Raw genomic sequence first — 24,028 nt, 5'->3', positions numbered from 1 at the left:
TTTTTCTTCTCTCTGTTTATGTCTGGTTTTGGCCTCAAGCCAGCCTTTCCCTAGGAACCACGAAGATTTAATGGTTGCTTGCTGAGCTCTGTAGGGCAGCTGGCCAGGTTTTAATTCCCCCAATCAGCTGATGATATTCCCCACAGATTAAATGATTGTGGCACAGGGACCCAGCCTCTGTTTTTATGGTGGCCAAACCAAAGAGAAGCTCAACATCTGAACAACTTGCTCCTGTTTCATCCTGTAAGAAATATTGATTGCCAATAAGAGGGGAGAAAAACAGGAGACTGGTACATCAAACAATTTTCTCTAAATCTCAATCCTTTAAACTATAATTGTGAAGGAAGGGCAATGCACCTCTCAAGGATTTTGAATGCTGCCTCCCCTGCAGCATCTTTGGACAAATCTGCCTCTGAATGCCTGTTCTCTGAATCCCCACGGGGCATGAATGGCCCAGCTGAGTTTACAACAGCAATAAAGAGCAGAGTGTGGACTGATGGATACAGCAGAGTGAAAAATAAACACACTAAAGCTGCTACATAATTCTGTCAAGCATATGGTTAACTTGTGATTTTATTTAGAAAACAGACTGTAAGAGTGCAATGATGACAGCTGAGTCTATATTGGTCAGTCATAAATAAGAGTATTCTAATAGAGCTGGGCTTGCTACGGATCACATGCTGCCACACAGATTTAGTGAGACCTAATCACTTAGAAAATAGAGCTTTTAAAACACATTTCGCAGCTCATTTTCAACTTTACATTGCTCAGTTGAAAAAATCCATGATTACTGCACCTAACTTTTAAGAGAGTGATGGGGGAGTTACATTTACGGGCTCAATTAGAGTTTGTAGCTCCTTTTAGACAGAATGAATCCCTGTTGCATTGCAAAGCAGCTCGCAGGCTCCTCTGCAGAATCCAGGGGCTGCCAGAGCCATTCCCTGCCCGGGCTGAGACCCCTCCAACAGCAACATCTGTAAATCAACAGCTGGAGGTCTCTACAGAGCTTGTTAGAGCTGAACCGAGCTGGTTTAGTTTTTTTACATGCTCCATGGGACATCCCTTCTTTGACAAGGCTTCCATTGAACTGATGGCTCTGACTTTTCTTTTGTGTTTTCAAAGGCAGGGAGGAATTTCACAGCTCTTGGACTGTCACTCAGCCTCAGGTAGAACGCTGCAGTCCCCAGAAATGTCTGCACAAACAAAATGCAGCCTCGTTTCATGGCTGGAGCTTCAAGGAGAAGAACCTTGACTTGAAAGGCTCAGCTTTGGTGTTTGAACAGCACCTGAGCTGTCCCGGGGAGCCTGGGCAGGCAGGGCTGCCAGTGAGACTCACCTGAGAGGAGGTGAGCACAGATGACCAGGCTGTGACACTGGAGCCAGCTGTGCTGCCCTGCAGCCCCGGCACAGCAGCTCCCCTTTCTGCACATCCCCACTGCATCCCTGCCCCGGGACCTCAGCACAGGGGAAAGCACTTCATTACTCACTCACTTGGGAAGAACACACACGATTGATAACAGCCGCTTATCAGTCCACACCTGAGCTCTGCTGAAATATTTCAGCCCACAGAAGAGAAACAAAATCGCCAAAAAAAAAAGTTGGCACAGTAGTGGCAGTCCTAATGAAAGCATGCATTATGAAATAGAATAAATAGAATACACACTGCTGTGTTTAGTGGCAGTCCAGCTCAGGCCACCGGAGTTTTTTGTTCCCAATGGTTTAACACGCTGCACTTAGGGAACAGGAATGGCTCAACTCCTACTTTACCTGCTGCTCTTCCATTATCTCGTGTTATCTCTCATCATTGTTGTCAAATGTGAGAGTAACAAACCCCGAGTTATTGTTCTACTTTGCTTCTTTTCCGTACAAGATGGGGCTTGGGAGGGTCAGAACCTGAGGAACAGAAAGGTTTAACCCTTTCTCTGCCAGCCACAAAGCCCTGCCTGTGTGGCATGTGCAATGTAAGAAGTCTGACACTGTTGCTACAGGTGCTGGATCAAAGGTGGATTAAATGCTGAAATTTGATTATTAACCTGGTATTCCAGTTGGCACTCCCAGGGTACTGAAAATGGAGCCAATGCAAGGCGTGTGTTGTCATTTTGGTTTGTTTCCACTGTAAGAGCAGGAGAAGCTGCACTGGAATGTGTCCCTGGCCCACACCAAGATCTCAGTGTGTGCTACGTGCCTATTACTGAGGCCCATTATACACCAGGAGACAAACAACTGATAATTACCAGGCTTTACATGCCCATTAGGTTAAGTATTCTTGAAAGTATATTCATCTGCCATCACATTTGCATTCTGATAGCAGATGAGAGAAATTGGATATTAAGTCTATTGGCTCCCTCAGAGGGCAAACAGAGCAGAAGAGTCTATTAAACCACAAAAAGAGAAAAATTCCTTGCTGTTCCCTGTATTGTCTGACCCATCTTCACAACCTGGCAGTGTGCTGAACACAGCAAACGGGGCTGGGAGGCATCCTGGTACCACTGAAGGGAAATGATCAACTCCCCTGGACACTGGGCAATTCATCCTCACTTCACTTTCAGCTCACCTGACTGCAAAATGCAGCCAGAGATTTTTTTGTAAAAGACTATGAAACCTAACGAGAAAAATCAATCTTATAAGTGCAAAAGTCTTTTTATCCATTTTTTCTGCCTTAGCATTTACTCAGTTTTAAGGAATGCAAATATCAGATAACCACATACTAATAATTTCTAGTTTTTCCAAAGCTTCCTGGCACATTTAGCAGAATAGTCATACAGTCCTCCAAAGAGCATCATCTTTGACTACTGAGATTTCTTGTCAGCACCTCTGTGAATGAATTCTACACTTGTGTACATCCAGTTTGTTTGGTTTGGGTTTGTTTGTTTTTTTTTTTTCCCATGCAGAGCCATCGATGTCCCTGGCAGGGTTTCAGAGTTACTGGTCCCTGACTTTGGTGTGGAACTGCAGCCACCCATGGAAACAAACGCCCATGAGTGACCAGCTGTGACCTGAAGGGTTTCCTGAATCCTGTCCCTGTCCAGGGAGATGCCAGTCACCCCCAGCCTGTGCCAGTGCTGGGGCTGTCTATTCCAGGCTGGAAATAAATGCCTCGCCAGAGCAGAGAGCTTGGCTTCAGCTGAGCCATTTCTCCGGGCTCCAGCACATCCAGTTCTAGAAGAAGCCACATCTGCCACAGTGTGAGGATGAGAAGTCTGCCATAATTGAAAAAGATTTTGTCAATACTGTCTTAAGTAACAAATGTACAGTCAATCTCCCGGTGCCTCTCAGAGAAATGAAAAAACACATTACAGCCATCACTTTGTCTGACAAGGCCAGAGCAATCTCTGCCAAGTGCCATCCTCACAAGCTTTTCCTAAGACAATGCAGGAAGAAAAGCAAACAAACATTGAGTCTATTCAGAGCAGTTATTCCAGCAGTGCCTGCCTGGTTTGAAAACACAGACAAAAACCTGAACACAACCAGAGGGGGCACAGAACATCAAGGATTATTTCCATGCTCAAATGCACTCATCCAAGTTCAGAGGCTGAAGTGAAAGACTGTCAGCTAGACAATGACTTAATAAATTGCTTGTGGCTTTGAGTAGGCACTGGAAGCATCCTTCACTGCATCTCCATGTAGCTCTGAAAGAAATTCCAGAGGAGCTGAGCCACTTGTTCTGAAGAAGTGGCTATAGAAAAGCCAGCCTGTTGACAGTGGCCAGTGCTCCTACACTCAGAGCAGCAGCCTCCAGCCACAGACACTGCTACACACTCAGGCCAGGTGTTCAGGGGACACTGGCTGTTCTCAACACCTGTAAATCAACATCTGTCAGTACTCTATCAGAGCTTGCTAGTGTTGAACTGGGCTGATGCTTTTAAAAACCAAACTGATAAATAATATCCAACGAGAAAGAAAACCACAGTAAGTCCATTGTAGGTGGGACAGTGAAGGAGTGATGGGATCAGGCTGCTGTCCTGGGTAACCTCCATGCAGTTGGAATTTATCAGAGAACAGCCCTTGGTCCTGCATTCCAAGTGCCTGAGAACACTCAGTACAAAAGCCTGGGTAGCTCACTCCTCTCAGAATTATTCTGAGCCACTGGAGTCACAATTACACTGTCATAATGAAGAGGAAAAAAGAAAAACCTCTTCTAACAAGTAAATTCCTGCTGTAAATTGGATGATGAAAGTGGCAATTCCCTCTGAAGCAGGCATGATCATGTCTTAGTGCCCACACCAGTTCATTATGGGGCTCTGCTGTCCCAGAGGAGCCTTCCCTTGGTAAATGAATGTTTGGGGATGACACTGCCAACTCGGGACTCACCATTAATTGAATATGGAAGCATTTAGGCCATTAGCATACATTTAGAAGTGTCTCGTTTCACAGATGTTAATTTATCTTGGGGAATGCCTTTCTTTCTTCCCTCCTCCTTTTTCTCTCTCATTTCTTTCCCTGCAGCCACCTTATTTATTCAGTTAGGTCCAAGTTCAGCCATTTGCAAGCCCATGGTGAGCAGCTTGCTATTTTAAAACCTTCCCAAACTGAGATTTGAAGTCTATTTTCCAAAAAGTGCACAGCCAAGCACTTCCTATCTTCCCTCACAGTTGAAAAGTATCACCAGCTCTGGGTGGTTAAGAAAGCCTGAACATCTCTAGCTAAATCATGAGATTTTTTCAGGCATTCCAAATTGTTTTATCCACCTAATTATTACAAGATCTCAAAGCCATGCATAGAGCTTTCCTCTGCAGGTATCTCACTTTGGGAATTTTTAACTAATAATATAGTCCCTCTAAGAAAAGGGTCAAGAAGCTGGAACAATGCAATAAAGGAAATTCCCAGTGTTCCTTCATTATTAAGAGATGGGGGAAACTTGCAGTAAATTCCTGGAACTTGCCAGCCTGGTCAGGACCCTGCATGTCCCAAAGCAAGGTCCCAGTCACCGCAGAGAGGTCAAGCCCTAGAGCTTGGTTTCTTTATCAAGTTTCAGTGAGGGCTGAACATCTGAATGGTCACAAAGAAGTTGCTTTTTGAACATTCTGAAAATTTATCAAAAATAATGCCAGAACTCGCACAGCTTCCAGCCTTGTGCTACAGCCCAGCCCCTTCAGACCCTCCCTGTTTTTATTTAAACCTCTCTCTGAACTACAGTAGGAACATCCCAAATTGCCTTTCCCCTCCTGAGTTCAAATCTGTCCACAAACAATGGCTTCAGCTGGTGATGAACATTCTTTTTCCATGGTTTATAGACTGCTCCAACGGGCAGACTGGCAAAGCAATTACTGTCTCTGCTAAATCTGGGGCACAGACATGGTTTAGAAAGGGTCTCTCAACATAGCATTAATTTATTTTTATATGCTAAATCAGAGTCAATTAGCATTTCTAGCTGCAGAGGAAAAAAAAGCCTTCATAGAAGAAGCCTAAAAGTTCAGGACCTATATGCAGGAAATGCTATCCCTGAAGTAAAATAATAAAGCAAGCAAACAAGCAAGGAAAACCCAGCAGGTGATTTAAAACCATTTTCAGTCTGTTAGCTTGAGTAATGAATACATGCAATAGGCAATTCCTCAAAAAGATGACAATCCTTAAACCCAAACCTTTCAGAGCTTTTAGGCACTAGATCTAAAGATTTATGGAGGGGTTTGATAAGCCTTTACAAAGCACAGTGTGCCAGATCCCAGCGGGCACAGCTGAGGAAGGAACAGGTACACCACAATTAAAATTAGGAAAATGAAGCGTCCCCGCATCACTTCAGGGCAGGTGTCTGTCCTGCTTCCATCAGCCAAATGCTCAGAGAGGTCAGCCAGCCACTGCAGGGGCACAGCAGCTTCTGAGAGCTGCGTTCTCTGCTGCCTGCACAGCCAGACTCTGCACAGCCAGACTCCGCACAGCCTGAGGTTCCTGCCCAGCACAGCACCAAACCCACAGCTCGGCCTCCTCAGAACTGCCCTTTCCTTCCAGAACAGGAGAGTGCAAACATCTTGACCCAAACACCACTCAAAAATAACTAATGCAAACGAAACAGTGCTCAGGTTTGGACACAGGCTCCGAATGTGTCACTCCTACCAAACACTGAACACGAGCTCTACCCTGCACTCAGTGCTATTAATATACTACACACAAATGTGTCCCTAATCCTGTGCTTCAGAAATGGGGCTCCTAGAGACATCCCCAGCTGCGTTAAGTGTCCCAGGGCCCCGTCAGTTTGGCCAGTGATGCCCAGCGTCTCAGGCTGCGCTGTTCTAATAGCTCAAAGGCAAAACTTGTGCCTTGACAGCCAGGGCTCAGTTTCACCATTTTAGCTTGCTATAGATTCAGATCAGATTCTATCAACTATAATAGAGATCAATTATTTTGTGCAATGAACTATCTACCCCGGGCTATTCCTGTTGGTATTTTGCGATGGGGTTGAAGAGATCAACCAGCACAAACAGTGATTCCGTAACAGCGGCTCCCTTCCCTCTGTTCCCATTAGAATTCCATGCCATGGGAAGGGGCAGTTGATGCAGCAGCCTGAAAAAAGAGATGCAGCAAACACACTGCAGAGCAGCGAGCTGGGAAGTGCCAGCGGAACACAGCCAGGACAGAGGGCTGCAGAGCCAGGAGACACAGATACAGCTGAGCAGGGAGCCAGGGCTCCTGGCAGGCTTTGGGACACTGGGCTGTGCTGGGAACAACACCCTGCTCGGGGCTCCAGGAGGGACCAGCAGGCGGGAGACAGGAAACGTCTGCAAAGTGAGTGATGCTGTGCAGACTGACACCTGATAAAGTGACAACACAATTCATTCCCATGGCTTTGCACTGGTGGTACAAGGATCTGTCAGATCAGTTTAAGCAATAACCTTAAAAACCTAAAAAGGCTCAGATCGGCCATTAGAAGTAGGAAACTAATGTTCCCATTTTTTTTTTTGTGATCAAAAATGCACTTTGAGATTGCCTGATGCATTTCATATGAGCGTGCTCATGCTGGGTAAGTGTTACCCTTAAAAAATGCAAAAGCTACACTGAAAAGTCAAACTATTCCAATAATTTCAAATCAAAGATTACTTTCCCTCCCATGAAATGTCTTATTCTTCAATGTACTTAGCCTTCATTTTTTACATGTACTTTGGAAATAGGAAAAAACCTGACCTGGATGAGATTTCATGTTTAACTCAAACATTAGAGGAAGAGTTCTTCGACCCAAAGTTTTACAAGAATGTTCTACATATTCAGGCACCAAATACAGATAAAAAGAGAGCTCCTAAACTTGTCAGCAGGCAGTAGGAAAGTGCAAGGAGCTGGAATGGACACATTCCTCACGGCCTGGATGTGTCACCCCAGTGCCGATGGAAGAACGAGGAATCCCCACACGGATCCAGCAGCACCAGAGCAGTGTGTGCCCAGCAGAGCCCTCGGGGTCGTCTCAGGGTTTGGAGCCTGTTCCCTGTGCTCACACAGCCCAGCACTGCCCCTGAGCAGCCCCTCTCTCCCTCCCCTGAGCCAGGATTTGAGCAGAGCCTGCGACACCTCCCGAAGTGTGATGGATGGCAGGAGCGGCACCTGCACACCAGGCAGCTCTCACCTTGTCGGTGCCAATCTCCCTGCCCATCTGTCCTGCCTCAGCAGCACAGCCCTGACAGCACCTCTCACACTGCCTCATTTCTGACTGCAAATGAGCTGCTCGTGTGCTCCACTGAGAACTGAGCAGTTCTGGGGGAGAAAACAACACTTCTGACATCCTTCAACTGGGGCATTTGTAGCACCCCAAACCTCCCCTTCTCTAAACAAACCACCAACAAAAACAACCCAAACCCGCATTTCCCAGCTGTAACCAAGTTAAACTGGTTTCTGCTAATGTTCTTCAGCTCCCTGAATTAATGAGTTACATTGGAAAACTTATTTTCCCTAGCTACATCTCACAGTGTCTCCAGAATGCAGCAGAACAACAACTCTGAAGTGCTAGGGCAGTAGCACTAGTGCAATCCCAAAGAGAGCAGCTCCAATGTTACAAACAGAGTCCTTCCAGCAGGACAAGCCAAATCAACCTGGCCAGTCTGCCTGGGACAGTGACCCCAGGTACCCAGGGTCTGCCAGCAGAGCATCCACGCACTTTGGCAATGCACTGCTGCTCCCAGCACGCCTTGCCCAGGCTGGAGTCAGGCTCTGGGATGGGTTCGAGAGGAGGAGAACGGGCCCTGGAGTGCAATAAACCTGAAATAACAGATGCCTGCCAAGGCCACTCGTGTGGGAAATGGTTTGCTGGATCCGTCTCAGTTTTGTGACACCTGCTCAGGCAATGGGAGTTGATTCTCAAGGCAGAGGATGTTAACTGGAATAATTTTAACAGAAGGAACTATTTTCTTCTTAATATAATCTGTGAGTGCAACAGGAGGTAACAGAGTGCCCTGGAAGTCAATAGTTCTTAAACACTTGTCTCCACAGTGCCACTGACAATTTTGGGCCATTAGCAAGTCACTTAGCAGTGCAGGAAAGCTATTTTGCCGTCTGGAAGATGGAGAAAATTATATTTGCTTGACTAGCTCATAAACAGGCTATGAAAAGTTAATTCCTACTTGCACAGCATACTGAACACAGCAGAAAGCCCCAGGAGCCTGCTGGAGCCCCCAGGCAGCAGCAGAGGGGATCCCACCCAGCTGGTGCTGGGACAGAACAGGAGCTGCCATGAAACAGCAGACACAGGACTCTCATCCCCCTGGGTCACAGTGTCTGACCCCTGCCTACCCCAACCTCATCTTTACATCAGGACTGAGCACTGCAAAAGCTGAAATGCAGAGGTTGTATTTCAAAAGAACAGAAAATTTAGGTTTTGTTGGTCCCCCCCAGTCCCTGTTCTCTCATTGTTATAGAAGAAAAAAAATCAGTTACAAGATTTGAGAAGCTGTTTAAACCAGAATATAGAAGGGGATGTTTTAACTGGCAGAACCAGAGCTACGGAAGGAGAAGTAAAAAATGTTCAACAGGATTCTTTTCAATCTAGCAGAGGAGGTACAAATCCAGGGCTGGGACACCATGAAATAGCCACATCATCTAAGGCCTAGAGAAAAGCCCATCTCATCAGAGTTTTATGTGGCTGGTAACCTCCCTGATCACCACTTGTTTCTGCTATTTAAATATGATTCAGTTCAGCACAAAGAATAAGATTTGATTTAGCCCAGCACTAGAAGAACACACAAGTAATTTGATAAAATGCCAGTCTTATTCCAATTTTCTTGCCGTATAAATTGAGTGCTAATGATCTGGACTCTGCTCCCCTCATGTATTTATGCAGCCCTTTTCATGTTTGCTGGATTATGATCGATTGATTGGTAAATAAAACAGAGAATAACAGAAGCTCATGTAATATCAACTCTTCTGGCCTTCTGGGGAAAACCTTCCCAATTATCAATAAGCACTGCTCATTCACCACCACCATTTCACACAATCTCCCTGTATTCCCACAATTATCATCGTTAAAAATACCAGAGGGAAACCACAAAGCCTCTCTCTCAATAGTTTATAAAACTGGTCCCTACAGATGTCCAGCCCCCAACCTGGGTTCACAAATGCAGAAATAGCATTGATAGTTGATTAAAAAACCCTAATTCTTCTTCTAGTATTGGAGGTTTACGAGTTTCTATTACAACCTTCACACAAGACTCACTAAGGATAATTAGAAATTGAATAACTGTAAAAAGAAGAAAAGCTGCTGCTTTTTCCACTCATGAATGTATCCAGGCCTGACACTCAGTAGCTTAAGGCAATTCTAGCTCTCTAATTTCTTTGCTGATTCATCTCCAGAAATAGGAAAACAAATTTAAGAGGCTGCAAGCAGGAAGTACCAATCCTGTTGACTTTAAAATAAAACAAAGGTTATGTTCATTAGGCCTAGCAAAACATCTAATAAACAAAAAACAAAGAACTGTATCTTCAGTGTGGATTCAGAAAAGTCCTGTTCCTAGTTTTGGGAAACTCTGCCATCTCCACACATATTGACTGCAGTGTCTCAACAGCACTGAGTTAATTCCAGCAGGAATTGGGGCTTGCTACAAGCAGGGATTGGAATTGTGCAACACCAGAGCTTTGAGGCTTTAATTGCTGAAAGCATTTGCAAGGACTGACATGAAATTATACTGCACATTTTCCTTTCTCAGCAAAAACACTTCAAATAAAGATTTCAGTTTCCAGCACATGTACCATGAAATTGCAGGAAAAAAAACCAGCAAAACAAGCCAGGCTGGAATGTTTTCTATGAACAACAGGAAACTTTCAGCACTCATGATGGGAAGGAAGAAGAGCCTTCAGCCTTCCCTGGCCAGCAGCACAAGAGGTGAAAAGAAGGTGAACAAGGGGTGCAAGTGTTCAATGAATTCCTCAGTTTTCCTAAGGCCCAGCTGAAGCTTTCAAGCTACAGCAACATTCCATATTTACCCATCATCTATATTTTATCTCCTTCCTTTCCACCTCTCACACTCACACAGAGTCAAGACAAATACTTTTAATTTCCCTAGCTCATTAAAAAGAAAACCTAAGCTTTGGCTCTTATGGTCCATCTCTTCCCCAAAATTAAAAGCAGTCCATCAGTTCCACATTCACTCCTCTAAATCTTCCCTTGTGCAGAACAGCACAAACTAAAAACCAAAGGTACCTTTCCCTAAATCTTTGAGTATTCAGAAGTTTCTAGAAGGCTCCCCTTGAAGACAATTTCCTATTAGGAAGGGGATAGGGTTTACTCTAAGCACAATAGTTCTGAAAGAAAATATTCAGTAGTGATGAGTAATTTTTAACCTTTGGCTGTTTTGCATGTCTGCTTCTTCATTTTTGACCTGTCTATCCTGCATTTTCCATCTGTTCAAGCCATAATTTCCAGTCCACTGGAGCAAAAGCAATGGTTAAAGCATTTTGCCAGCAGCCCTTGGCCTCACTTCATGAATACAGCTCCAAACCTTGCTGCCACTCAAGGCAGAACTTCGAAAAATAATGGACTGGTTCAAAATTAAAATTAATGCAATGTTCTTCATAGAAGAGTTACAATGGGGGAGGGGAGGAAAGAGCTTTTCCTCTATCAGAGAGAAGATCAGAATGGCAAGAGATCAGATAGAGAACATGCTATGGAGGGATGAACACAACAACCACAACTCTGACCAAAAAGTCCCGACCAAACCCCCTGGAGATGCTGTAGCCAGAGGAATGGCTCCCTAGAAGCACAGTTAAATATTATTACAACTACTCAAACTGCAGGTCACAGTCTGAGAGCCAGGGACTCTCAGAAAAGCAGGTCAAGAGAAATCAAAACTCAAAGCATCAGCAAGTTGTTTCAGAAGTTTGTTTTTAAAAGCTAACACCAAAGTGCTGTTTGTAAGACAAGAATGCCACACTTTTCATTTTGAACTGATATTCACTCCCTATTTTTTGCTTATTTTTTGTTTTATGATACATTAGATCTCAGAATAAAAAACTACAATTCAAGCACATTTTTTCCTTTTTGTTCCAGAAAATTCATTTTGGAAGCATTCTTTTACAAGCTTAGGTGCTGAATTTTCATCCTAATTTAAACAAAGCAAGGTTTTTGAAAATTTTGTAACCCTATATGTAGTAATTATCATGGTCGTAACCAGCTCCATTTTTAATGGATTACAGCTCATGGAAATAGAGATGCTTTGAAGTGAGATTTCTAAGACTCTACATTTACAGAGTAAAAACAATGAACATTTTTCACGTTAATTATTTTTAATGTTTATATGTAAACCTATTTTCAAATGCAGCAGAAGTTTGTATGTCTGCTGATGTGATCCCTTTTAAGGCACTAGTACAGAGAATAAAGATAAAGACATCCCTGAACACTTGCTATGAGAAACCTGGATTGTCTGGCTTGAAATCAGCACTCAGGAAACAATTTAAATCTCAGATTGACTCAGAAGATGAGAAACTGATATGGTGAGGAGAGGTGTTTGTCCTCCACCAGAAGAAAAAGAAATAATTGTCCTTGAATCAGCAACCAAGTGCTGTGGTTACTCAGTTTAAACATCCCACATCCGCAAAGGGAAATTGTCCTGATTTTGGGGCAAACCATTCCTCCCAGAAATCCCCCACAAATCTCTCTGGGTGAAGGAGAGGGGGGAAAAAACCTTTCAGGAGTGAGTTCTCACTGCAGAGGCCAGTGGTGCCAGATGTGAGTTACTCCTCACCCCAGGCAAGGCAGACACGAGTTCATGAATTTACAACCCGGCCCCAGGTTCAGCCCTGAATGGGAGATGTGGAGCCACCAGAGAGGAGCTTCACCTCAAGGCACAGCAGGGTGGGATTTCTTGGGTGGCAGCCCCAAAGCACCACTGGTGCAGAGCTCAGCAGAGCTGCTTGGGAGCACAGCTCCCAGTCTGGGAGCTCACTGCTCTCCCCTCTGATGCTCCTGCTCTTTTAGGGGAACTTTTGGGAGCTCTGGCTACAGCCACCATTTCTAGGACAAACACCTGTGACAGATCAGCCTCACCTCCAGAAGCCAGGGTGTGACATTTCCCTTCAGCCCAGGAAGAGGTGGCACAATTCATTGGTAAGGGATAGAAAACTGAATCATCTCCGCAGACAGGGATTTCCCACAGCTCAGGCACACAACCCTGCCTTACAGTGCAGGAACACAGGGACAGGCTCAGAAAGGAAGGACAGCTGGACAGTCCCACCCTCCCCTTGCAGGCACCACACCTGCTCTGTGCCCAGTCCTTGCTGGTCTGGACTGGACTGGTGGTTACAGGGAGCTGCCCCTGGAACACCTTAGTGCTTGGACACAACTTGGATCAGCGTGGCACTTGGTGCCACATTCAGACACCAACCACCACCCCTCAGTTTCTCACACCCAGCAATTGGTTTGGTAGATCACTGACACTCAGGAACCTCAGACTCCTGGAGTGCAGAACCAGGCTCACAACAAGTTGGGAGAGATGCTTAAACACGTGAATCCCACTTAAATGCCCAATTCTTGCTCATTTCCTGTAAATAACTCTGTGGATTTAAGCTTCATTAATCTCAACATGAGTCCAGTGAGAGATTAGGAGAACCACAAACTCCAGCTCTCAAGAATTTCGATATTATCTCCTCTTAGTACACAGATATATCCCAGCTCTACCATTTCCATTTTTGTGAGTATTTCTCAAAGGACAACTTCAAGAAAAGGCCTGTCTCACTCCAAGAAATCACATCTCGGGCAATTCATACAATATCAGACTGAACAACATGAGAAATGGGGAGTCAACCAAGCAACAGAATTTTTGGAGAGCAGCAACTGATAGACTATCAGGCAATTCACCCAGAAGGTGACTTCCAGGAGCAGAGAAACAACAAGTAAGGTACCAAAGCAACACAAAGCAGCCTTACCTCAGCGTGAACTGATCTTCCGTGGAGTTGTTAGCAACGGACACCAGGAAAGTCAGGATGTCTCCTTGCTTGGCAGTCTTTGGTGCGTACCGGATGACGATATTATTATCCAGCCTCATTTCAGTTAACAAGGGGGCAGCGTGGGTCTGGTAAAGGAAAACACTTCCAATCCTCTGCAGGGGAGGTCCCGACTCATCGATGTCGTTGCGCCCTGAGCGGACCCCGTTGCTTTTCCTGACATCCTCCTTGGCACACTCCCCTCTCTCATCCCCTGCCTGGATGGAGTAGTAAAGCTCCACGGGGCTGCCCTCAGACCTGTCCAGCTGCTTCTTACGGCCAGCCACCACGGTGGGGGGGTTGAACCAGGCGGGCAGCAGCTCCAGCTGCGCCACGCAGAGCCCCAGGTCCCCCCGCAGCCGGCAGCTGCCGCGCACCTCGCGCGTCTCGCGGAAGGCGAACACGCGCAGGCAGGGCAGCCGCTCCGCGGGGCTGTACTCGTCCCAGTCCCTGCCCACGATGTAGAACAGCACCTGCACCCTGGGCTTGCTCAGGTAGATCTTGGTGCTCAGGATGTAGGCCCGAAGCTTCCAGTTGTAGGTGAACTTGTTGGTAGAGCCGAAGGGATTTGAAGACAGCATCAAGTCCTGGGGCACCGCCTGCTCAATGGAAAAAGGGCCGTAGCTGGCGTTCAACACGGGTGGGCTCTTGGATCTGTAGATCAGAAAGGATTCCACCCGGGACTGCAGGCTGGAGTTCCTCATAATGTCCTGGTTGGCTTCTTTAAGAAAGAAGGAAACGTCCGCGTTGTGGATACGATAGGTCACAGGCAGGTAAGTGGGCAGCAAAGAAAATCTCTGAATGCTCTCCAGGATCCCACGACTCTCAGCCACTGTTGGGAAGAAAGGAGAGTTTAAAAGATCACATCTTCATCCATACTGTGAAAAAACCTTGCTGACTTTACTGAGGGGTTTGACAGTGCTGAAGCTGGGATTAGTGGCAGTAAACCTCATCAGTCCACTCAGATGATGATTTATTGCATCATCTTGGAAAACAATGGTTTATGACACATTCTGCATGACAGCCAGATTAAAAGAAGTGACTTGTGCAGGTTTACACATGCCAAAGGTCACATCTCCACTCACAATAAACATTTATCATCAGAGACAAAGTCACCCAGTCAGCATCTGCAACCCCAGATCACTGCACAGGCACATCTGAAAAATCTGATCATTACAGCAAGCTCCACCTGTGCAGGAATCCAATGCAATGATTTCACATCACCGCTGCAAATGGACAGCCCGGAGTTCATTTCCACCTTCTCGGCCCTCTCAAGCAACACATGAACTCCAAATAGTTTTCTGCACAAGGCTGAATTTCACTTGAAAAATATTTAGCACAATAGCAACTTACACAACAGCTCCTTGACATCACTGTGAGGATTTCAAAATTGTATTTGCATCCAATTTACAGCCCCTTCTATTTCACTTGATCCATGAATAGGGGGCCTTTTCTGTAAATCACCATCAGCATTTGGGGTTCCTAGCCCGGCCCTGTCCCCTGACCCAGTTGTATCATCTGGAGGCTGTACCCCACAGAACAAAGGACATTTCCAGTGGCACCGAGCCTCTCCCACTGCAGGGCACCTGTGCTAACTGTGCCAGCAATCACCTGAGGCAGCCTGCAGTGCCAAAGAACAAGCTCTGCATCCTTTCCAGGAACTGGCACAGAACAAACACAAACTTTAAAAATACAGATGCAAACACAGTATCACCTTTCCTGTCTGAACAGCTGACCTTTATGCTCACATCTTCTACCCCAATTATGAAATAAATGCCCCTTTTCTCCCCCCAGAATAAATTCAAATCCTTACCCTTATTCAGAAAGGGGACAAAGGCTTACCACAGATGGCATTCAAAGACAACCCAGTTTCTCAAGCTCCAATTCACAAATGCTTTAGTAGTCTTTATATTTTTGTTTAGCATCTGACCTAAATATTTATTTGCTCAAGAGTACTGTGGTGGCCTAAACTGATGCCAGTTACTCCTACCATAAATCGTCCATTTAGGTGCTGCAATCCAGTCTGTCCAACCTCAGCCAAAAAACATCTTTCCTGTGCTGCTGTTCTATGTCCAAAAAATAAAGGGTATTACTGTTTCTTTCCCCTTACCCTTTGTCTGTAGACTGAAAACATAAGACTTACTTAACAAATATTACTATTTACCTAGGAGCAGCACCTAAAATCCTAAAGCTGTGATGCTGGTCAGGGTCTCTAGGCCCTAACACAATGCAAAACAATAAAACTAAGTTAAAAAAAAAAAGGAGCAAAAGACCTTCAAGATGTAAAAGCAAAACTATCTGGATTCTTAAAAGATGATAATCCACAAAATCACCTAAAATCCAGCAACAAACCAAAACAAATGAACCCTAGATAAGGGTGGGCATCACTCAGAAGGAACCAACCTCAGAATGAAAGAGGCCAGGAAGAAAGGATTACACAAGAGTTCCAGAGCCTCACAAAATCCTTCTCTACATCTTGAAAAAGAGGGATTTCTCTTCCAACAAACAACAGCCATAAAACCCTACATTACAAATTAATTATCATCCATTCAAACCCCAAAGAACCAGAAATAAAGCCTGAAGGATCAGCAAAGTGGCCCCAACACACGTCAACATCTGAGAGCATGAACAGCAAGAGCACGAAAGCCTGAAATCCTGCAGTCCACAGAGGGCCAAATTCACCTGAGATCTCCTCCAAAGGTCATTTTTAATAAAGAGTAAACTGCAGAGCTTTCTTACACACAAAGCCACCTTCCTTTCAGCCTTACTCTTCTGAGCATTCAGCTCCCACTCTCTCTAGATACTCACTGAGAGCAAATGAAGTTCTTCAAGAGCTTTTTCTGGATAATGCTGCAGCAGAGATTGCTGCCAGGCTTTGCTGGTGGTGATCTGCAGGGCTGGAGTTCTGCTCTGCTGCACAGCCCCCAGCATCCTTCCCCACCTAATGCCCCATTTATAAATTCCACGCTCATTTCATTCTCCTCCCAACTTTCTGGCAAAGCACAGCAAGGCATCGAAGAAGCAACCTGGAGAGAGGAAAACTGAGCATTCAATTTTTTATTCCCCTTATTTTGACTGCAGCTCCCTCCCCTGTGTTCCACAGAGGAAAGCACATTATTTTTATATTAAAATTAACACTGTTTCGCCTCATTTTTTTAATCATTTGTTTTAGTGCTTAATTACCTGAGGGACTAAAAACCTTCCCTCTGCATTCCCCATCTCCACAGGGCAATATTCCTCAGATTTTGAAAATCAATGACTCTTCAGAACAGGAAAGCAACACAAATGGAGAAAAATAAAGAAGAGAAGGTGAGCTGCTTATGAAAATAGGGAACAACCTCAGAGCTGGAATAAGGTTTTAAATTTCTGGGCAGTGACAAACTGGTCCCTCACTGGTGTCCTTCCCCCAGCACCAGCTGTGCACGTACACTGAATTTGAACTGGTTTGTGTTGGAAGCTGACAGCAGCTTTCCAAACAGCCAAAGGCCAAAAATCCAAACAACTTGAAACTTTTATCTGGAGAGAGTTATAATCAGCACAAACAAAAAGAAAAAGTCTCAAAAACAACGCTGAGCTCTGCTGTACCATCTGGATTTTGACCATGAAAGTTTATTAAGGATTCTGAAGGATAGGAAATTAAAAACAAAAACAACTATCAGCATCCTTAATTACAACCATGACTATTTTTGTACAAATTATGCATGTTTTTACAAAGGCAGAATTGCAGAAGATTACCATTTTGTGTGTTATTGAGTAAGACTCAGCAGAAAAGTGGTGGTTTAAAGATTTAAATTATATAATCTATCCTAAATATTACATTTTCTAGCTATACCATCATAAAAGTTCTACTGGAGTAACCCACCTGAATAATTAAGAGCAGAATGACAGAGTAACCCTCTCACTTTAAGTCAAACAAAACAAAGGATGGGGAGCTGGAGTGCTCTTAAGGAAACAGCATCAAGACAAAATTAAATTCAAGAACTCCAATTGACCTTTACTGCACCACAGTGTCTGAAAATGTCTCTAATGGAGACCTGGGCAGCACAAGCAGCACTCTGCTTTCAGGGTGATGCCAGCAGTGGGGAAGGAAGCACAGAACCTGGTTTGGATGGCAGCCTGTGCCAGGAGCTGTTATTGCTCATTCCCTTGTAACAACACCCGAGTCTGAGCCCTCGTGCTGTGAATTCTGGTGAGGATTTCAACCCCTGACCACCTGAGATGCTGCCACAGGATGGTTTTATTTCCTCTTCCCTTAGAAACCTTCCTCTGGCTGATAGTGTTTAGAAAATACTTGCCGTTGATGGAAGAACAGAACCATTTGTAGGTGAGTGAGTTTGAAAGCACAAAGGCTCAGTTTGCTCCTGCACAGCCAAAACTTGTGCATGAATCCCTCAACACAACCTGTGTTCACCCGCTGCGTTCACCCGTGAGTCGCTCTGCCTTCCTCAGCAACACCCACGTCATTCTGCACCCCGGCTAAAAACCTCCCATCTTCATTTCTGGAGTGCCATGGAAAAGCAGCTTTCAGTCAGTGGCAAAACTACTCCTCATGGCTCAGTTTTACTGCAAAGTTATCGACCATGGCTTCAGAAAATGGAAGGAATCTGCCAGACCACCAGCTCCATCCTGTACTGCCAGATCCTTGGGATTTCAGCCCTCACAGTTACTTTATTTTTAAAACAGTTCAATCCACAATCATCCAGCATTCATGAGATATAAAATTCTCCCAATCAATTATATAATGCTACTATTAAAAAAAAGTAAATTGTCTTTTTCTCGTAGATTGAAGGGAACAACTTCTTAGGGAAATTGCCTTCCCAGCTGCAGGCTCAGGCTGGCAATGCAATAGATGGAATTTGTTGCTGTATCTTGGGGATTGAGATAAGTGGCTCTTTTCAGTAAGGCCAGAAATTTTACCTTTTTATTCATTTCAGCTCCTCTCCTTGAATCTTCTGAACACTTCTCTTTTAGGTTTGCTATGAATTGAAATAATTTCAGCCAAAATATCTGGGAAAAAAAAAAATCTGCTAGCATGATACATTTTCAGCTCTGGAAAGTAATGTCACAGGAGATGTCTGCTCCAATGAAACTTCATGTTCACTTCTGAAAAATTAAGATATTTCAGCTTTAGCCTAGTTAAGTGGCTGAGTCTGCTAATGCTCAAAAGGGAGGTATTTCAAAGCCAGCTATAAACAGTGAGTCCCATCCCCAGGTGTAGCTCAGGCAGTTTTTAACACAGGGATGATCTGCTCTGCCACTCTGAGTCACTTCAAGAGACAGAGAGGACCCAGACTGTGCTACATGAAGACCTGAGTAGGATCATTGCCATCCTGAAGGGTTTGTAGGCTGCACGTCCTGTTCCTTCCTCAGTGCCAGCATCCTCCACAGCCCTTAAACATGAATAAAGCAAACTGGAGCTTCCCAAGGATGACTCCCCGTGTTCCTTCCGCCAGCCTTGTGGCAGCTTCAGCTCCCTCAGAACCATTAGCACTGCACTTCTAAACTCTGGATTAAGGCTTGCTTTATTGCCACAGCTTTATGACACTGTGGCAAGGTGTAAGGGGAGGCTGAAGACTAAACCAGTCCCATTTTCCTGTAGACTTCCACTGCTTTTGCCATATAAAATAAAAAACCCCAAACCCACAAGAAATAAAACGGAAACCAGCCAAGCCCAAAGCACCACACACCCTCTTGTTGAACGCCAGCCACAAAGAGACAAGAGGGAGCTGAGCCATCCCACACCAGCACAGACACGGGGGGATGGTGAGCCCAGCTCACACAACACTCCACAGCTGCTTCTACCCTGCAGGTGAACTGTTCTTCCAAAAGGGCATTTCCTTGTCAATGCATTATTGTATTGAAGAGTCCCCAGTGATCACAATATTCCCTGCACAGCTGTGCAGCACAAGGCTGGAACAGCAATTGATCACCATCAATACACTGCCACTATTCACACTGCAGCACTGATTGCCCACTACTCTTCACCCGCTTGCTCGGAAGAGGAAAATCAGCACAATGAGAAGTTGAAGAATCCAGCCCATCTGCAGCAGGAGCCCCAACGTTCCCTCCCTGTGCTGTCACACCATTAAAGAGCAGTCTCCAGAAAAGCCTCCTGCTTTTGGAAACCAGCAGCATTGTAAAGGGCAAGTACCCAGAGAGCAGTGATAAGGCCAAATCGATGTGTCACAGAGGAAAGCAAAAATAGAACCCTGCAACTCAAGAGTCATGCATTTATCTGTAACAAATTAAAAAGAAAAATGGCTTCAAGGCCCAAAACCACAAATTCCTTTTCAAGTCCTCTCCTTATTAGCATTTCAGACTGCTCTGCCTGCCTCACTTTATAACATTCCCTATGACCATTTCATCCTTGGGAAATTATCATTCTTCTCCAAGAGCAATGCTGTTCCCAAGCTGCCAACTTCTCCCTCTTCCCCCAGTTACTACAACTCATTCCAGTTCTGCATCTCTCTGCAGACCTGGTTACCAAGTCAGGGAAAGATGATTTGGACACCAAGGCTGCAGACCACACTGAAAAAGCTGCTTGCTGAAAAGGGAACTCCTCATTTCTTGTAAGAGAATTTTCAAGAAGTTGGAGTATTTTAAAGAGTGCAACATACAATTAACAACAACAGATGATTAATAAATTAGTAACTGAACTTCAGAGGTGCAGACAAATCACCTGTACCATCATTTCTAAAAGGACTGCACATTTACAAACCATTCCTTTTGTGAAAGCTATCAAGCATCTCTACTGCAGTGAGAAACCAAGAACTGGTAAGTGTTGAGGCAGGCAGAGAAGGAAGTACTCTGAGCCAAGATGCTTAAACTTCCTGAGGATCCGCCTGATGAGAAAGACCAGGCAGTTATTGATGTGTTTAAACAGAGGCCTCTGCAAGGGAAAACATCACAGCCTGCCCAGCAAGGCACACCTGAGGCACTGCTACAAACATTCAGAAGAAGGCTTTCTGCAAAGAGAGCTCTTGCTCCACCAGAGGAAGAACCAGCACCACAGAAACAATCCTAAGTCATACCATGAGCCACTCTGATGCTTCCAAAGCAGGGCAATAAACCAAACCCAAAATGAATGTATCATTTTCCCAAGCCTGACCATCAGGAACTCCTTGTGGGCTGCCCTAAACTCTGATTCTGGAAGTTGAATGTCAGCACCAAAGGATTTCCACGGCTGCAGTGAGAGCAGGCAGCTGATCCTGGCGTGCAGAACCTGCTGGGCACAGCTCAGGGTCACCCACCCCTCCTGCACCTGCACTCCTGGCCAGGGGCTCACCTGACAGGCACAGAGCGAGCTCCAGCTCCTGCACCAGCCCAGGACTGCAGAGGAGAGACAAAGTCTCTGACACAATGTTTTCTTTGAATATCCCATTTTACTGAAGTTTGAAGAAACTCATGTAAATTAATCACTGTTATTAGAACAGATGACACCTGATCATTCATTAGGAGAGAGATGGACAATCCTGAAGTTGTTTTATTATTCAGATTGACAGATAGAAATCATTTAAATAAAAGGGCCTCAGAGGGACACATACACCTTTATATTATCAAGTGATATAAAAATGATCAGAGAAAGATCACATAACAAAGGCAAGCTCCCACCTGAAAAGGCAGCAAAGTAATAATTACAGAGAAAAGTATTTAGATGAAAGGATATGACACTGTTTCACAAAATGATGTTAGCCTGAACATGAAAGGGAAAGCAATGATGGGCACCACAAAGTTTACAGTGAGAAAAATCAGAAAAAAAACCCCAAACAAATAATAAATAACCTAAACTCACAGCCACACTAACTACTGGGGGATAGGGAAGGAGTGCAGGTGCAGAGGCTGAGCCAGCACAGAGGGCTGTCCCCAGACAGGTGAGACCCAGTAGCCCTCTGACAGGTGAGTCACTGCTGCAGCCAGCACAGAGCTCTGCTCACAGAGAAAGCAATAAACAAAGATCTCCAAGATTTAAAGAACAAAACAGAGTCAAACACACAAGCAAAAAAAAAAAAAAAATCCCCACAAAATCAGAAAGCTGAAGTACCTGCCAGGAATATCTTGATTGAAACACAGTTTCTTAATGGGTTTATGTTTGGGAGCCAAGAGAAAGAAGCAAGGCTGAGTAACAGGGGAATGGAGGTTGGCACAACCCAGCATCACTGTCCGAGTGCTCACGACAGACAGAAATGCTGCACTGGCAGGAACAGCCTTCCACTGCTACCAGACTCCCCTCACAATCAGAGGCTGCTCAGGCTCTTCCTCATGTGTCTGCAAAACTCCCTCTTCATTTTCTGCAGGGATGCCAGGGCTGTGCAGAGGCTGCAGTTCTCCCACCAGGCCATTATTGATGGAAGAAAAAAGGAATTCTAAGCATTAAACAAACACCTGAGTCAGCAAAAGGAACAGAGCAGCTCCTGAGCTGACCCTGCCTGAGCCACCCACATCTGTGCACCCTAATCCAACCCCACTGCTCTGGGAACTGCAGCACTGAGTGCCTGTGGCTGCTGCCTGAGCATTCTTCCCCTCCAGAGTATGCAGTTTTTAAAATTCATTTTAATTTTATTAATCCATATCATGACTCTACATCTTGCTGCAGGCTCTGTGCCTAATACTGAATTTGTACAACCAACAATTACAATATTGATCTTCAATGGCTACATTCACTAACAAGATAAAAAAATTAGGAAAATCTTTTTTAAGTCTTATTTAAATAACACCATAGTGCTGGTATGTGCAGTAAATTTCCAGGGATTTCAATAAACCCAGCAATATTTCACTAAATACGTTATTACCACCCATTTTACATTCAATAAAGAAAGTGCAGCTTAAAAATCCTTGAGTGCGTTCTCAGAAAGAACCGAAGATAGAAATGGGTACCTGTTCAGGGACCTTTCTGGAAAATGGAGGACACCAGAGAAGATAAATATACACATCCAAACAGGCCCAAGGCAAACCTGATTTTGGCAGTGGGGACACAGGCAGAGCTCATTAACTCCTGGGTATTTCTGTCTCTCTCTGGGATCTCTGGGACAGGCACTCTGCACACCTGGGACTGCAGTGGCCTCAATCCACAGGGTCCTCCTGCTCTGAGGATTCAGGAAACAAAGCTTCAACACCTGCCCTGAAAAGCTGTTCTAAAATAACACGTGCAGTTCCAAATCTGCCAGCAGGCACCGAGAGATCTCAGCAGCCTCCCCAAATCCACAGGCTACACTCATTACTGGAGATGAGCAAGAGCCTTCCTGACACGTTCTTAGGAGCTCCTCAATCACTGGGTCTCTCTCCAGCCTTCCCACTTTCCAGGAAGTTTTCCTTTGCTGTACCCTGGCACATTCCCCAGCCTTTTCATCTTCTTGTCAGCTAAGGAGGGTGCTGAGGTCTCTCAGAAATGGATTTTGCCTGGAAAAAAAAGGGCACCCAAACACCAGAATAATGGATCAGGCAGTTTCTCAGCCTGTTCTGCCATATTCCTCTACCTTTAACATCTCTCTTCTCGCTCTGGAAAGAAACCAGTGTGCTGCTCTCTCAAAGGTCTCAAAAGTGTAACGGAGAAGAGAGTCAAGAGGACTGACATTATCATTTTATAGTCCCATAATGTTTTGTTTCACTATCCCAACAAATTCCAAAGGCCATGAACCCCCAAACTTATCAAGTATTCATTTAACTCCATCCAGGGAAAGTTATTTGCTCATGCAACTCTGCAAAACCTCATTCAGAAAATTATTGTACCTTTTCAAACTACCTTCATTCTCTCGCTGAGCTATTTAAAAATGCTCTCTAGATGAGATGAGCTGGTACCAACTGATTTACTGCAGTGTTCAATACCCTGTAAACAACAAAAAAAGATACTCTGCCTGAAAAAAGCCCCCATGTTTTCCTCAGCTCTTCTCGGGGAGTTTGTTCTGTCAGTCTTGAGCCAGTTTCACATCTCCTCCCAGACCCTAAAGGTCACATGAAAAGCCACCTCAGGTTTTCCTGGAGGCTGCCCAGAAACTGGCACATTCATCTGGGTGTCACAGAGTCCCCCCGGGAGGATGCCATCGCACGGAGCTCCTGCTCCAGTGATGCCGCTGCAGGACAGCTCCTCCTGGAGCTGTGCAGATGTTTGATACTCAGCAGCCACGGGCACTGCAGGGGAGCTGCACAGGAACCACTGGGAGCCCACGGTTACCTTCCCCTACCCTGCCATTAGCTTGGATACTTAAAAACCCCAGCTCCTTGGACGTGAATAGTTTCACATTCCAGTCCCACTGAGCAGCTTTCAACAGGAGATTTCAGAAGCAGTGGTGAAAACCACACAATGGAAAGCTCAGAGACAATTAGGGTGCATTTAAAACAAATTACAGACACACTTTCTGCCAAGCAGGTCTTCACGCTTACAGAAGCCCCTGTCACAGCCAGCTCTGAAGGGCTGGCTCTCTGCACATGCCAACCAATTATCCTCACCAGAGTCCCAGGGAGTGTCTGCATGTGTGAGCCCATGTGCACATCTGAAATAGTTCAATTCAGATTTCCTGTCGCTGTTTGTGTGTAGCTGAGTGCAAATCCTGCTGCAAGCAAATGTATTAAGTTGTATACATTAAATCTGCACCAAATTGATTCTGCAGTTGTGTAATTGACTGATGCTTCGCATCGCTGCTTG

The 24,028-nt window shown here is 45.0% G+C and overlaps 1 protein-coding gene across 2 annotated transcripts in view; it reads right to left on the bottom strand.

Moving 5' to 3' along the window:
• Window positions 1–24,028, bottom strand: part of LOC134050882 (transmembrane protein 132D-like) — a 190,390-nt gene that overhangs the window by 132,195 nt on the left and 34,167 nt on the right. The window contains exon 2 of one of the 2 annotated variants that reach the window (XM_062504289.1): window positions 13,333–14,221. In XM_062504289.1, the coding sequence (XP_062360273.1) occupies window positions 13,333–14,221 (889 nt within the window). Of the gene's footprint in view, window positions 1–13,332; window positions 14,222–24,028 lie in introns of those variants that run through there. The other variant, XM_062504291.1, reaches the window with a different exon arrangement.

Source organism: Cinclus cinclus, chromosome 17, assembly GCF_963662255.1.
Source record: "Cinclus cinclus chromosome 17, bCinCin1.1, whole genome shotgun sequence".
Classification (NCBI taxonomy): Eukaryota; Metazoa; Chordata; class Aves; order Passeriformes; family Cinclidae; genus Cinclus; species Cinclus cinclus.
The sequence above is the reverse complement of the archived record's forward strand: the minus strand, read 5'-3'. Positions and strand labels throughout refer to the sequence as shown.